Here is a 12,703-nt window from a genome sequence, read left to right on the forward strand (position 1 = left end):
CAGGAGGACAAGGAAGGTGAATTCTCCCCTATCCAATGCCCTCCTCATATCATCAACCAGAGCGACCAAGGCTGTTTCAGTTCCATGTCCAGTCCTGAAACCCGATTGGTATGGATCAAGATAATCCGTTTCATCCAAGTGTGTCTGCAACTGATTTGCCACCACTCTCTCAATGACCTTGCCCAAGAATGGTAAGTTTGAAATTGGGCGGAAGTTGTTTAAGATCTGGGGATCCAAGGAAGACTTCTTTAAGATGGGTTTTATAATAGCCTCCTTGAAGGCTAGTGGCATAACACCCTCTTGCAAGGATGCATTAACCATTGCCTTGACCCCCTCACCCAATTTCTCTTTACAGCTCATAAGGAGCCATGATGGGCAAGGGTCATTTAGACAAGTGGTAGGCTTTACAGATGAGAGCACCTTGTCCACATCCTCAGAAGAAAGAGGCCGAAATCGATCCCATTTGACCGGTTTGCAACTGGTCAACTCTAGTTCACTCACTGTATCCACGGCGTACGGAATCGAGCTCCTCAGGTGCTCGATTTTATCAGCAAAGTGCTTTGCCAATTTGTCGCAGGAGGCCTTAGACTGTTCCAAGGGTTCCTGAGCAACTGGACCGACCAGGCTTCGGACTACTTGGAACAACCTCCTGGGACAGCACTCTGCTGACGCAATAGAGGCAGCAAAGAATTCCCTCTTTGCTGCCCTTACCGCCACCTGGTAGGCAGCTATTGCTGCTCTAACCTGTGTTCGGGCATCTTCGGAGCGTGACTTCCGCCACCGGCGCTCTAGTCGTCTCACCTCCTGTCTCAATGTACGCAACCGTGGTGTGTACCATGGTGCTACTTGAGTTCTGTTCAGGGGGAGAGGACGTTTCGGAGCCACTTGGTCCAAGGCCCCGGCGATCCTCTCGTTCCACTCCATCACCAGGGCTTCGACCGAGCGACCTTCAGCAGGTTCCAATTCCCCAAGCGCCGTCAGGAAACCATCTGGATCCATCATGCACCTGGGGCGGACCATTCTAATAGGACCTTTACCCCTGCAGAGGGCGTGCGGCATCGAGAGATCCATCTTTACCAGATAGTGGTCTGACCATGACACAGGGGTAAAAGAATTAGCCCCCAACTTCAGCACACTACCCTCCCCCCCGGGACAAATACAAGGTCAAGAGTATGACCGGCTACATGGGTGGGCTCAGTATTACTAAGGCGCAGTTCCTAGGAAGTCATGGTTTCCAGGAAATCCCGAGGAGCTCCCATGAGAGTGGTCTCAGCGTGTATGTTAAAGTCACCCAGAACTAACAGCTCTGGGGACAACATTCGCACGTCCGAGATCACCTCGAGCACCTCGGCCAGGGAGTCTGCCGTGCAGCGGGGCGGGCGGTACACGAGCAGGATCCCTAAACTGCCCTTAGAGCCCAACCTCCAGTACATACAATCAACGAAGCTAGTCCCACGAAGGGGAGGTCTGGCAAAGAGCAGCGACTCTCGGTAAATAACTGCCACTCCCCCTCCCCGCCTTCCGACCCTCGGCTGCTGTGCATAACGGAAACCCGGTGGGCACATAGCCTCAAGAATAGGAGCTGAGGCTTCATCCAACCAGGTCTCCGTAATACATGCCAGGTCTGCACATTCATCCAAGATCAAGTAGGAAGCCTACAAGCAGGACCTGAACACAACGGTGCCCTCCCCTCCTGCGGTTTCCAGCAACTGGTATCCAGAAGCATACTGCCTCAGACAGTGGAGGAAGAACATATCCATCAACAGCTTTCTCTGTGTGTTGGGGGGGGGGGAGGGAGGAAGAGCATGACCTCCTGAACCCCATTCCCTGAAGTGATACACTCCAAAATTCTACCTCCTTCTGCATAATGTATAAAATGGCTCCGACAGACATTTTCAAGAACTTGTAGGATGTAGGATCACTCAGGAACCTTCTCTGCCTTAGTTGATGTGCATTACTATCATTCACAATTTCTGCTTTCCGTATGTCACACTGACACACTCCCTCAAGGTAGTGCAGAAGGAGGCAGTAGTATAGCAGCAAATTCAGAAATGCAGGGCCCCTTCGTGATAGTCACAGCCACACCACCTCCTCCCTTTTTTTTGCTGTTGGGTTGAGAATTAGATCTCTTGTTAGTGCTTTTTCCACAACAACAGATATCCCTAGGAGCCAAAAAGAATGAAAGGGGGAAAGTGTTAGCTACTGAGAACTGTCTTCTCAGTGGCTGACTCAACTCCTTTCACTCTGATTGGCTCCAATCAGCAAAAAGGCCAAGAAAGCATGTTAAAGACTCTTCTCAGTGGCTAACACATTCCCCTTTCACGCTGATTGGCTCATAGGATGTTGGAGGCATAGGGATCCTGCTCCCAAAAAAGTAAAGGGTCCAAGACCCCCTGAGCCTCTGGAAAACCACAGTCCTGGAAGGAGGCACTCCCCCACTTACCTATGTTGGTCTCTATCACCCTGAAACTAAACTCATACGGAAACCCATTGTTTATTTATTATACCGCCTTTCTGTCAAGTTACCCAACGTGATTTACATTTTTTTAAAAAATACTAAAACAGGTGTGAAACTATGCTTATGCGAGGGCGTACATTTACTCAGCATCATCTTTTCACTGTAGCTCTAAAAGTCACATATTTTCCCCACTCCCGCTTAGCCCAGCACTCCTGCTCAGGGCTCGAACCTGGCCGAAAGATATAGGCGCCGGGGCTGGGGGGGACACACTTTGTAGCAGTTAAGAGGATGAGCAGTGTGCGTAAACGAGAGGGCGGCTGCCCGCCTGCGTGGATTGGGCAAGATGCGCGCGCAGTTCGCCCGTCTGAAGCGAAGAGTGTGTAGTAATGTGTGGGCGCGTGTGCCCACCCAGGTCACACTTGGCTGCACGTGCAGCAGCAACGCCCCTTCTTCACCCTTGCGCGCGCCAAGCCATGCCACCTGGGCGAGCGCTGCCCGGCTCCCTCTTCTCCCTTCTCCCCCGCCCCGCTCCTTCCCTGCTGCTTACTGCAGTGTTGGGGGGAGGGCAGATCTGGAGCAAGATGGCGTAGCTGTTGCTGCTTCTCCCAGGGTCAGCACTGGAACAGCTCCTTTGCATTCCTACTAGCACCGGCAGCTGCCCTGGAGTTCTGCAGCCGCTCTGCAGCCTTGCCTCTCCTGTCCTGGCTTTATTGCCGCCGCCACCGACAGTGACCTTTCCCTCCTCCCCATCGCTCCAGCTTTCTCTTGCTTTGGTGCAAAGCTTTCCCCCTCGGTGGCAGCGGGAGAGGTGGTGTGAGTGTGTGACTACATTTTCTCTCGCTCGCTCTTTTTTTGCAAGACACTCACTAGGCTGGATTCATTCTTTGGAAGACGGCACCAACCCAGGTGCAATTTTATTTTGCACGCAGCTCCTCACATTTGTTTTGGTTTTATTTTGCGTTTGCAACACCGAATGTCAGAGAGGTTGCAATTCAAAACAGCCTCAAATTAAAAAAAAACCATATATCTAAAAAAGCAACTCTCCCATGCGACCACTTGCAACTGTGGCAATTGCAGCCTGAGCCCCCTTCATCTTCCCACGGAGGATGTAATCGGCTAGAAAATACCTGAAGGAGACGCACTGGGATAGTAACATGGAGGAAGAGGAGGAGCTGCAGTACTGAATTCCCTGGTTGTGCTATCAAGAGGAAAGGAGATGGTGATTTTTTAACTGTGGCACCGATGCAACTTCTGGAGTTGCGAGAGCTTTTAGCCCCCTCCCCGCATCCCACCGCCTCACCTGCCTAGAGCCTTCCGCTTCTGTCGTTTATTTTGGATCCCATTTTCTCTTTCTCTCTTCTCCGCACCCCCACAATCCCCCCTTTTCTGCTTTGCCATGGGAATGGTGGCAAATCTCTTGGCTATTGTCATGTCGGCTTCATTTTTCAACCCCAGCTTTGCCTTCAGTTCGCACTTCGACCCCGGTAAGTTGGTTTTATTTCTGTAGCTTTGGGGTTAAAAAAAGGTCTAATGAATTCTCAATTTCTCTCCCCCCCCTTTTTTTTTAAATTTTCCTCCCCTTGGCTTCCACCTCAGCTACAGATTTTGGAGCATGTTCTTCTTTCCTCTTGCAGACAGTTACCCCTTACTTACTGACCCCCCCCCCGGTCCCCAATCATCGCTGCACTTCTTGCATCGTTTAACCTTGCTGAATCTGAGCTATTTTATCGGGCCGCTGGCGGTAAAGGTGGCAGTTAAATCAAGCAAGCAAACAAACAAACACCCCCTCCCCTCTTTCACACGCTGCTTTTGTCTTGGGTAGTGATTTTAGAAAGACTCCGGAGGAACAGATTCTTCCTGCAAAGTTCCATCACCATTTGTCAGCTGTTCTGCCCTCCCTTCCATCCTTTTGGAAATTAGGGGTATGTGAAAAGAGTTCTTGGGCATCTCCTGCATGAGATAATTTGACATTTAAAACGCGATTCTTAGTGGTGTATGAGATTTCCTCTGAGGCATACCTTGCATGTAAACAAGATATTTACAGCAACCACTCTTTAAAAGATGGCTTGTTTTTGGTAAGACGCTGTGAACGACTGGGGTTTTGGATTTCCTGCCTGGAGGTCCCCTTGACTTGCAAAAGGGGTGGAATTGTATATGGCTTATAACCCTCCTGGGGCCTTTGCTCTGCATTCTTGAGAAGGTTGCAAAGGGTAAAGTCGAGCAAAAGTGGGGTAGAGGTAGCTATTCTCTTGGTGCTGGGCCGTTCTGTATGATGGGCGGCAGTCTGAATTAACTTCCCTTTGCTAGAGGAAATTGATTTGTCCCTATTCAGCCATAAACCTTTTGGCTGGGTAATTGCTAGCCCTTGATTTGTGGAGGAGCAGGAGCTTGTTGTCTCTGCAAAGGCAGAACTGTTGTATCCCAGAGGGACTTACATCTTCTGGTGACAGGTTTCACTGCTTTTCTCAGCCAGAAATCCTGAAAGGTAGAAACCTAATCTCTATGTTGGAATCCCAATTTGCTCCTGAAGTGCTTTTAAATCCGTTGTCTTACTGGTGCCTTTTGCTGTTATTGTCAAAATAGCTTCTAGTTCCCATGGGTTCCCCCACTCCGCCGAAACTGCCACCTCATCTCTTTCCATTAATTTGTGTGCCCTGGTCCTTATCTGCACACTTGTGGAAGATTGACTCAGTTGGCTATGAATGAAACATGAATTTGCCTTTAATACCTCCAAATGTCACTTTTATGTTCTCCACTGGAATTGTCATGTGAAAACAAACTGCCATGTTCTGCCCTGATAAAAAGATCTTGGCACAGTTTTCTGAATTCCACCGCAGTTGCACCTGGCAGGCCTGGAGTGCTGTCTTGAGCTCAGTTATGGGTTGAGTTTTCTCAAAAGGCATAAACATGTGATGCAAAACATGTGAGGGAAAGAGGACAGCACAAACCACCCAAACTCTATCCTCACTAATAAATAAATTTATTTGGTTTTCCTTGGGTGCTTTTCTTTGCTTTACACACTCTTCAGCAAAGATTGGTGACATGCTGATTAGCCAAATTTCAGTTTTTGCATATGAGAACTGGCAATACCATCATGTAGGCATTAGAGAATTGTATGTTAGATAAGTAGTTATTTTGGAGCTTTTGTGTTAAATCTGAAGTGTATGCCCCAAAGAAAGATGGATCTGTTTCCTTACTTATGTATGTTGCTGTTGCAGTGCCTGGTCTGACCTTGCATTTTACCAATCTGGCCACAGATGGAGGTTGATAAACAAAGGGGGATATGATTACTTCTTTGCTTTCATCTTTGCAGGTGTTGAATTCCATATGTAAGGATTACCCACTTTTACAAGGTCCCTTCCCTAAAAGCAACACAGATAATCAGTATGGATTAGTGCAAAGGAATGAATTCTTGAATGCTTGAGCAGGGGCTGGGGATGGTGGAGAATATTATGCTTACATAGAAAAAGATACTGGCATAGTATGTGGATAGCACCCTAAAAAAACCCTTCAGCTAAGTGTGTGCAGCCACTAAAATAGCAAACATGGCTAAGAGAAATAATGCTGAAATAATCAGAATTTCTTAATATTAATCATTTGATATATTGTATGTTTACTTTTTGAACAATGCATGAAACTTTGAGTTCTTGTGTTTAAAAATATATAGTAAAATTGGAAATGATTTGGATAATAGTTGCAGATATAGCACAGGACATCTTCCATATGTGGAAGGGTGTAAGAAAAAAAGGAGAAGGTAGAATAAAGTATATAATATAGTGTGGGTTGAAGAACAGCGAATAGGGAACAGTTGTTTGATTTTATGTAATGCTAGAACTAAAGAGAACTTGGAAGCTACCCCAAAACATTGGGAGAACCCCCCCCCCACAAAATGGCTCCATATTAGAGCTCTTTGATACCAGAAGTGGCCAATGGCCAGCTGATCCTCCATAGCCACAATTTGGTGGATTGATTTTACACTGGCTATGCACAGATGTGCAGCTGACCTCCATGATCTGCAGTGTCTCCTGGGTTGGTTGCAACATCAGTTCTGAACTACTTTGCAGCTTTTCCATGGGATCTGCATCACACTGTTGGTGCAATCACTTTCCTACTTACGCATGACTTTATGAACAGGGTCATCCCTGGACCATCCCATTCTATTTCAGGGACATATAGTGCAAGCATGTGGGACCAGATAGTGAATAGCATAGAGACTTTCTCCTCAATGAAATTTCACATGGGGAAATAAGTGGATGGGTTTTGTTCATATTCAGCACCTGGCTGACTGCCCCGTATTTGGATTTGTGAAGTTGTTTTCTTAGTGATCACATTGGCTAATGACTTCGGGGTTGTTGGGTTTTTTTCCGCCTGCGCCTCTGCGCACGTTATTTGGATCCCTTGCTTGAGTTATAAGGAGAAGTTTGCACTGCAGGCATCTATCTACATTATAGCTGCTGTCTGATGGTAACACATTGTATTAAGGTTACATGAACTGATCTGGGGACAAGGGAGAGAGTCACAAGGATGGCCTTGTCTAGTGTCAATAAATAGGTGGCTTTTTGTACTATTACTCCAACTCTAGCTCTCTCTTCTGCTTCAGAACTACAGCTCTGTACCAAGGATTGGGAACCCTGTGGTCCTCCAGATGTTGTTGGACTCCCAGCTCCCATCAGCCCCAACCAGCATGGCCAATAGTCAGGCCACAAGTTTGCTATTCTTGCTCTGTACAGTGTATGGTAATATATTATTGATCTGCTTATCATTGGTGATACAGTGTGCGTGTGTTGGGGGGTAGCAAGGGGGGAAGCCTTGCTAGTGCTTGCAGCTGTTTTGCTAGAATTTATCTCGACATTTTCCACTGAGTTTACGTCTTATAAAAAGGCTGAGTATGGAAGATAGTGGCTTGCCTAAGGCCACCTAGTGGGTTCATAGCTATGATGAGATTTGATCAGGGAACTTCCTGTCTCATAGCTCACACTCTTAGCCAGCTCCTAGACAGCAGAGGATTGTCAAGCTAATGAAACATAGCAACATAGAGTTTTAGTCAGTGAGTCAAGGAATTGTTGAACAGATGCTAAGCAGATGGAGATTGGATTCACACAATCATTCCTCCCTGCAATGAAAGGGGTTTTATTTTTTTGCATTTGCCTTGTGGTGGAGATCCACATGGAAACCTGTTTTTGTGAATGCTTCAGCACATGTAGTATGGTTCTAGGACAGGACAAGTTTACCAGGCTTCAGAAAACAAGCCGGCCCAATTCGAAAATAGCCAGCAAACAGGCTGCATGATGTCTCATTCAGAGGAATGGGAATCATATGGTTCAAGTGGAACAAGACAGATATCACCTGGGAGGGAGGAAGAAACTAATGTGTGAATCTGTTGCAGAAGTGGATGGCAAGGAATGATGTACTCAGTGCCATAAAACCTCTAGTCAATATTAGACAGACTTCTGCAATGTACTAGCTAGTTCACAGTTAAAGCTGTGGATTTGCATCATTGGGCTGAGCTCCATGTCCTAGTAGAGGCCCCACTGTCATAAGAACATAAGAAGAGCTTGCTGGATCAGGCCAGTGGCCCATCTAGTCCAGTATCCTGTTCTCACAGTTGCCAACCAGATGCCTATGGGAAGCCCACAAGCAGGACCTGAGAGCAAGAGCACTCTCCCCTCCTGTGGTTTCCACCTTTTGAGACCCCCTCATGGCCAGCCTTCCTGTTTCTCCTCCTTGCTGTCACTAACAGTTCACCTACCTGCCCTGAATAAGTGAGCCATGGTGACATGAACAGCAACATTTACTCACTGTGCTGTCTTTCATCCACATGAAAGAGGAAGATCCAAAGGGAGATCCAGAGGAAGATGGAAAGTGAATAGGTAGCAAGGGGAGGAGGAGGTGGGACCACTCAAAGAAGGAGCTCATTGAGGGCATCCTGTCACTCAAAAACCTAGAGCTGGTGTTGACTTGAGTCCTTGCAGATGCAGAGATAATTGTCGCAGATACATTTATGAGGGGGTTTGTTGCAGGACAAAGATGGTCTCTGTTTCCTAAGGAATATCCTGTCCCCTCAAGAAGTGCATACAGTTGTCTGGGAGTGCAGGGCATGAAGAGATTTCATTGGCAGCTTCTGGGCATTCATCTAATGTCCTTTGGGGAATGAATGGCTCCGCCTGGAATGCTTCAGGCTTGTATGGAGCTGATGATGGTCAGCTTTTCGTTGGTGATACAGCAGGGGGAGCAAAGAGGAAAGACTTTCTGCTAGCAATGTGGCTGCCTCCCTAGGATCCTTCCTTCCTTGCCTTGCTGAGATAACCTCTTATGAAGGTACTAGATGATTTTCTGACCAAGAGAGAGATAGGCAGCTGTGACAGGGGTAGGGATCCTCATACTTGGAGGCCAGGTGAGCCATTTAGCCCTCTCCATCAGGACTCTCCTCAGGCCACAGCTCCTCCCCAAGCCTTGTTCTGTGTCTTTCTCAAGTGATTTTGCTCACTGGCCTTGTTCTGTGTCTTTCTCAAGTGATTTTGCTCACTGGCCTTGTTCTGTGTCTTTCTCAAGTGATTTTGCCTGGCTGGAAAGTGTCACTGAATTGTGGTAATGCCCCTGGCTTGCCTGGGTGGATGGAGAAATGACTTTTGCCATTCATCAATTGTCCCATCCACCTTTTGCCTCTGGCTCCACTCACCACTGTCATGTGGCCCCTGGAAGGTTGCTCACAAGAGAATGCAGCCTTCAGGCTGAAAAAGGCTCCCCACACCTATGAGGTACATACATGTGCTCAAGAACTGAATATTAAACTCATGTTTGTCATCTGAAATAGTGGGTTGTTTATTTAAAATACTTCTGTACTGCCTTTCGTAAAAAATATCATGGTGCTTCGCAATTGGTGGTGCCATGAATATTCAGTGACAGAGAGCAACATCAGCCCGGCAGCAGTGAGAGGAGGGGAGGCCTCATGATACCCTATCAAGAGGCTGGAAAAGAGGAGAGGGCAAATGTCTAACTGACATCAGGCCACATAGGATGCGTTGAGCATACATGAAGCCAACTTATGCTGTCAGACATTTGGGCTGTCTAGCTCAGTTTTACCTGCACTGATTGGCAGAGGCTCTCCAAGTTTTCATCCAGAAACCTCTCTCTCCTCTAGGCGATGATGGATGCTTTCTGCCTCCAAAGCATTTTCTGTCTCACTGAGCACTTGTTCTCCCCACAAGAATGTTAGGTAAGGAGATATTGAGTAAGGCTGGGCTTCCAATTCCAGTTCTCCCGGGGCTTCCAATTCTGCTGGACCCAAGCTGAGGCATTGCAAAGGGCATTCTTTCTTTGAGTTTGTGTGGTGACTGTTTTTGTCCTAATGGAAACTATAGGTTGTGGGCCTTAGAATCATGTGACCTTCTCCATGAAGGTCTAGTTTACCATCACCTGAAGGCCCCAAGACCTTCAGGGTGTGTGAGAGAGACCTCATCCAGGAGAGGCAGACTATCCAACTCCTGCCTTGTTGGTGGTTTCACCATCAACAACTCTGTTTATCTGGATTGAGTTTCAGTTTATTGGCACTTCTGTAGCGTTGTTGTTGGAGTTCTTGTTCTTGTTATTCATTGCCCGCCCTTCACCAATAGGTTCTAGGGTGGGTTACAAAATCTAAAATACAATATTAAAAAGAATTAAGACACATTTCAATCACAAGAATAGGGTGAGTTCTGAAAACATACATCTCAGGAGCTGAAGGCAAGGGTAAAGAGGTGTGTCTTTAGTATTTGCTGAAAACTGTATATTGAAGGTGCCAGACTCGCATTTGTTGGGAGGGAATTCCACAACTTAGGGGCTGCCTCAGAGAAAGTTCTCTCCTGGGCCACTGCCCCTGAACTCCTGAGGGTGGCGGAACTACCAAAAGGGGCCCCTCTGCTGATCTTAACACCCCAGAGGGTCTGTAGGAAGGAGACGATCTCTGAGATATTTGGGACCTAAGTCATAGGGCTTTAAACACTAACACTTGAGTTGGGCTCGGAAGCAAACTGGCAATCAATCCAACCGCTTTTGTACAGGGCTTATATCAGTTCTCAAAGGAACCCCAGCCAGTGATCTGGCCACTGCATTTTGGATCAGTTAAAGTTTCTGAGTCATCTTCAAGGGCAGCCCCTAGAGCACATTGCAATAATCCAGTCTGGAAGTTACCAGAGCATGAAGTGCTGTTGCCAAGTCATCTCTGTCCAAAAGGGGCTATAACTGGTGAACCAGCTGGAGCTGGAAATAGGCATTCCTAGCCACTGAGGCCACCTGAGCCTCCAGTGACAATGCTGGCTTGATGAGTACCCCAAGCTACGAACCTTCTTCCCGGGGAGTGCAACCCCATCCAGAACAGGCTGTTTTCCCATGTTCTGGACTGAAGAACTTGAAACACATAGCACTTGTGGGTGCTATCTGCATACTGATGGAACTTCATATCATCAGCTTCTGATGACTGTACACAGCCAGTTCATGTAGATATCAAATGGCATGGGAGACAAAATTGAGCTTTGTTGAACCCATGGGGAGAATAATGGTCTTCCAGCAGTACTGTGTACATGAGGTGTAGGAGTAGAATCCTGTAATCAGGGAAGATACCTAAAAGGGCGCACACATAGCTATAATGCAAGTTTGCATAAAACTTCTGCTTCTTCAAGTCAGGATGATGGGTGGCTGGTGTCTCATCCACACTGCATCTTGCAGCATACCCAGCTGCCCTGTAGGCAAAGTTGTTATTTTTTAAAAGTAGCGGTTTGGAACCCTTTCAGTCTGAGAGCAGGATTCAAACTTACCCAACTTTCTGGGGTTTGTCTTCTGATGGAGGGTGGAATTAGACACAAAAAGGGGTGTGACAAGAATGAGTGGTATCAAAAAAATATGTTAACTATTTTAAGTGCATTTTATAAATTTTATGTACATTTTTGTATGTAAAATAATTAAAATGTTAAGTCTAACCTTAGGGAAAGTGCAGAAAGTGATGGGGCAGATTGTAATAACTGACAGGTGATGTGGTGGGTGGGTGGAGTTTGCTAGAAATGGCCTTTTAGAATATTTGGAGGGCTTGGAGGGCACTGTTTTAAAGTTTTTGTTAAAAGGAGACAGAGGATCTGGGGCTTGGGCTCCCTGGGTCACCCCCTAACAATGATCCTGCCTGTAATAAAGTGTTTCCAGCCTCAATCCATGCAGGTGATCCAAAAGGATACTGTGATCAATGTTAATGCAGTGATGGCTACTGGGAAATCCATGAGAAGTAATATGATTGCATTTGCTTGGCCAGTTCTCAGGGAAACTAGGGTGTCAGAGTGATCAAGTCAGTCCCATATCCAATTCCAAGCACACACTGGCAGGATCTAGATAACCTGCATTGTCCAAGACAGCTAGAGTTGGGCTGCTACTGTATGTGCTCAATCACTTTCCATAAAAATGTCAAATGGTAGACTATATGATTTGTGAGATCAGTTGAATCGAATGATGGTGTTTTTAATCACTGCCTCTTTTAGCAAGGCAGGAAAGAGCCCCTGTAGTACTGAGGAATTCATTACCAGTGTAAGCAGAAAGATAGATGTCATGATATAGAAGAAAAAATGCAGCATGTTCTGCCGCTTTGGATAGCATGCATGCTTGAACGCTGTTCCACCCATCCAACAGGATCTTATTTCAATGACCCTGTGTTCTTATATTGTTCCAGACGCCCCTCTCCATGAGTATCTAATACCATAAAATGGTGGAGTAACAATCCCCATTTTTCAAGTTAAAGTGCCAGCCTCTAGAGCAGCCTTTCCCAACCAGTGTGCCTACAGATGTTGTTGGACCACAGTTCCCATCTTTCCTGGCCATTGGCAATGCTGGCTGAGGCTGATGGGAGTTGTGGTCCAACAGCATCTGGAGGCACACTGGTTGGGAAAGGCTGCTCTAGAGGCATCATCATAATCCAGTAACAATATTACATTTATATCCAAAGAGCTCAAGGTTCTGCTGTCATCACTCCTCTCCAGCTGATAATGGATAGTCTTTTGAGACAAGTTGGTTTTCATGGTGTCAAGGAGCACAGCTGTGGATAAAGATGAAGCTCCAGGTGACTGGGGTTCATACCTTGATGGTTCATTGGATGTCTGTGCTGCAAGGTCTCCTGCATGAATCTCATACTCTGCTATAGCATTGGTGGCTATTCCTACCATAGTCTGAAACACTGGTCAGGCTGTCTGCAAGAAATAATAGGAAGAGCTAGATGTAGTCCAGGACAAG

At 46.7% G+C, this 12,703-nt stretch overlaps 1 protein-coding gene across 5 annotated transcripts in view; it reads left to right on the forward strand.

Annotated features, from left to right (window-relative positions):
• The first annotated feature begins 3,859 nt into the window (after positions 1-3,859).
• AATK (apoptosis associated tyrosine kinase) overlaps positions 3,860-12,703 on the forward strand; it is a 124,437-nt gene continuing 115,593 nt past the window's right edge. For all 5 annotated transcript variants that reach the window (XR_009761271.1, XR_009761272.1, XM_061615768.1 and 2 more), the window contains exon 1: positions 3,860-3,942. Coding sequence is in view for 3 of the 5 variants with exons in the window: in XM_061615768.1 (XP_061471752.1) it covers positions 3,861-3,942 (82 nt within the window). In the remaining 2 variants the exon portion in view is untranslated. The remainder of the gene's footprint in view (positions 3,943-12,703) is intronic.

The sequence above is a fragment of the Rhineura floridana genome, chromosome 3 (genome assembly GCF_030035675.1).
Source record: "Rhineura floridana isolate rRhiFlo1 chromosome 3, rRhiFlo1.hap2, whole genome shotgun sequence".
NCBI lineage: Eukaryota > Metazoa > Chordata > Lepidosauria > Squamata > Rhineuridae > Rhineura > Rhineura floridana.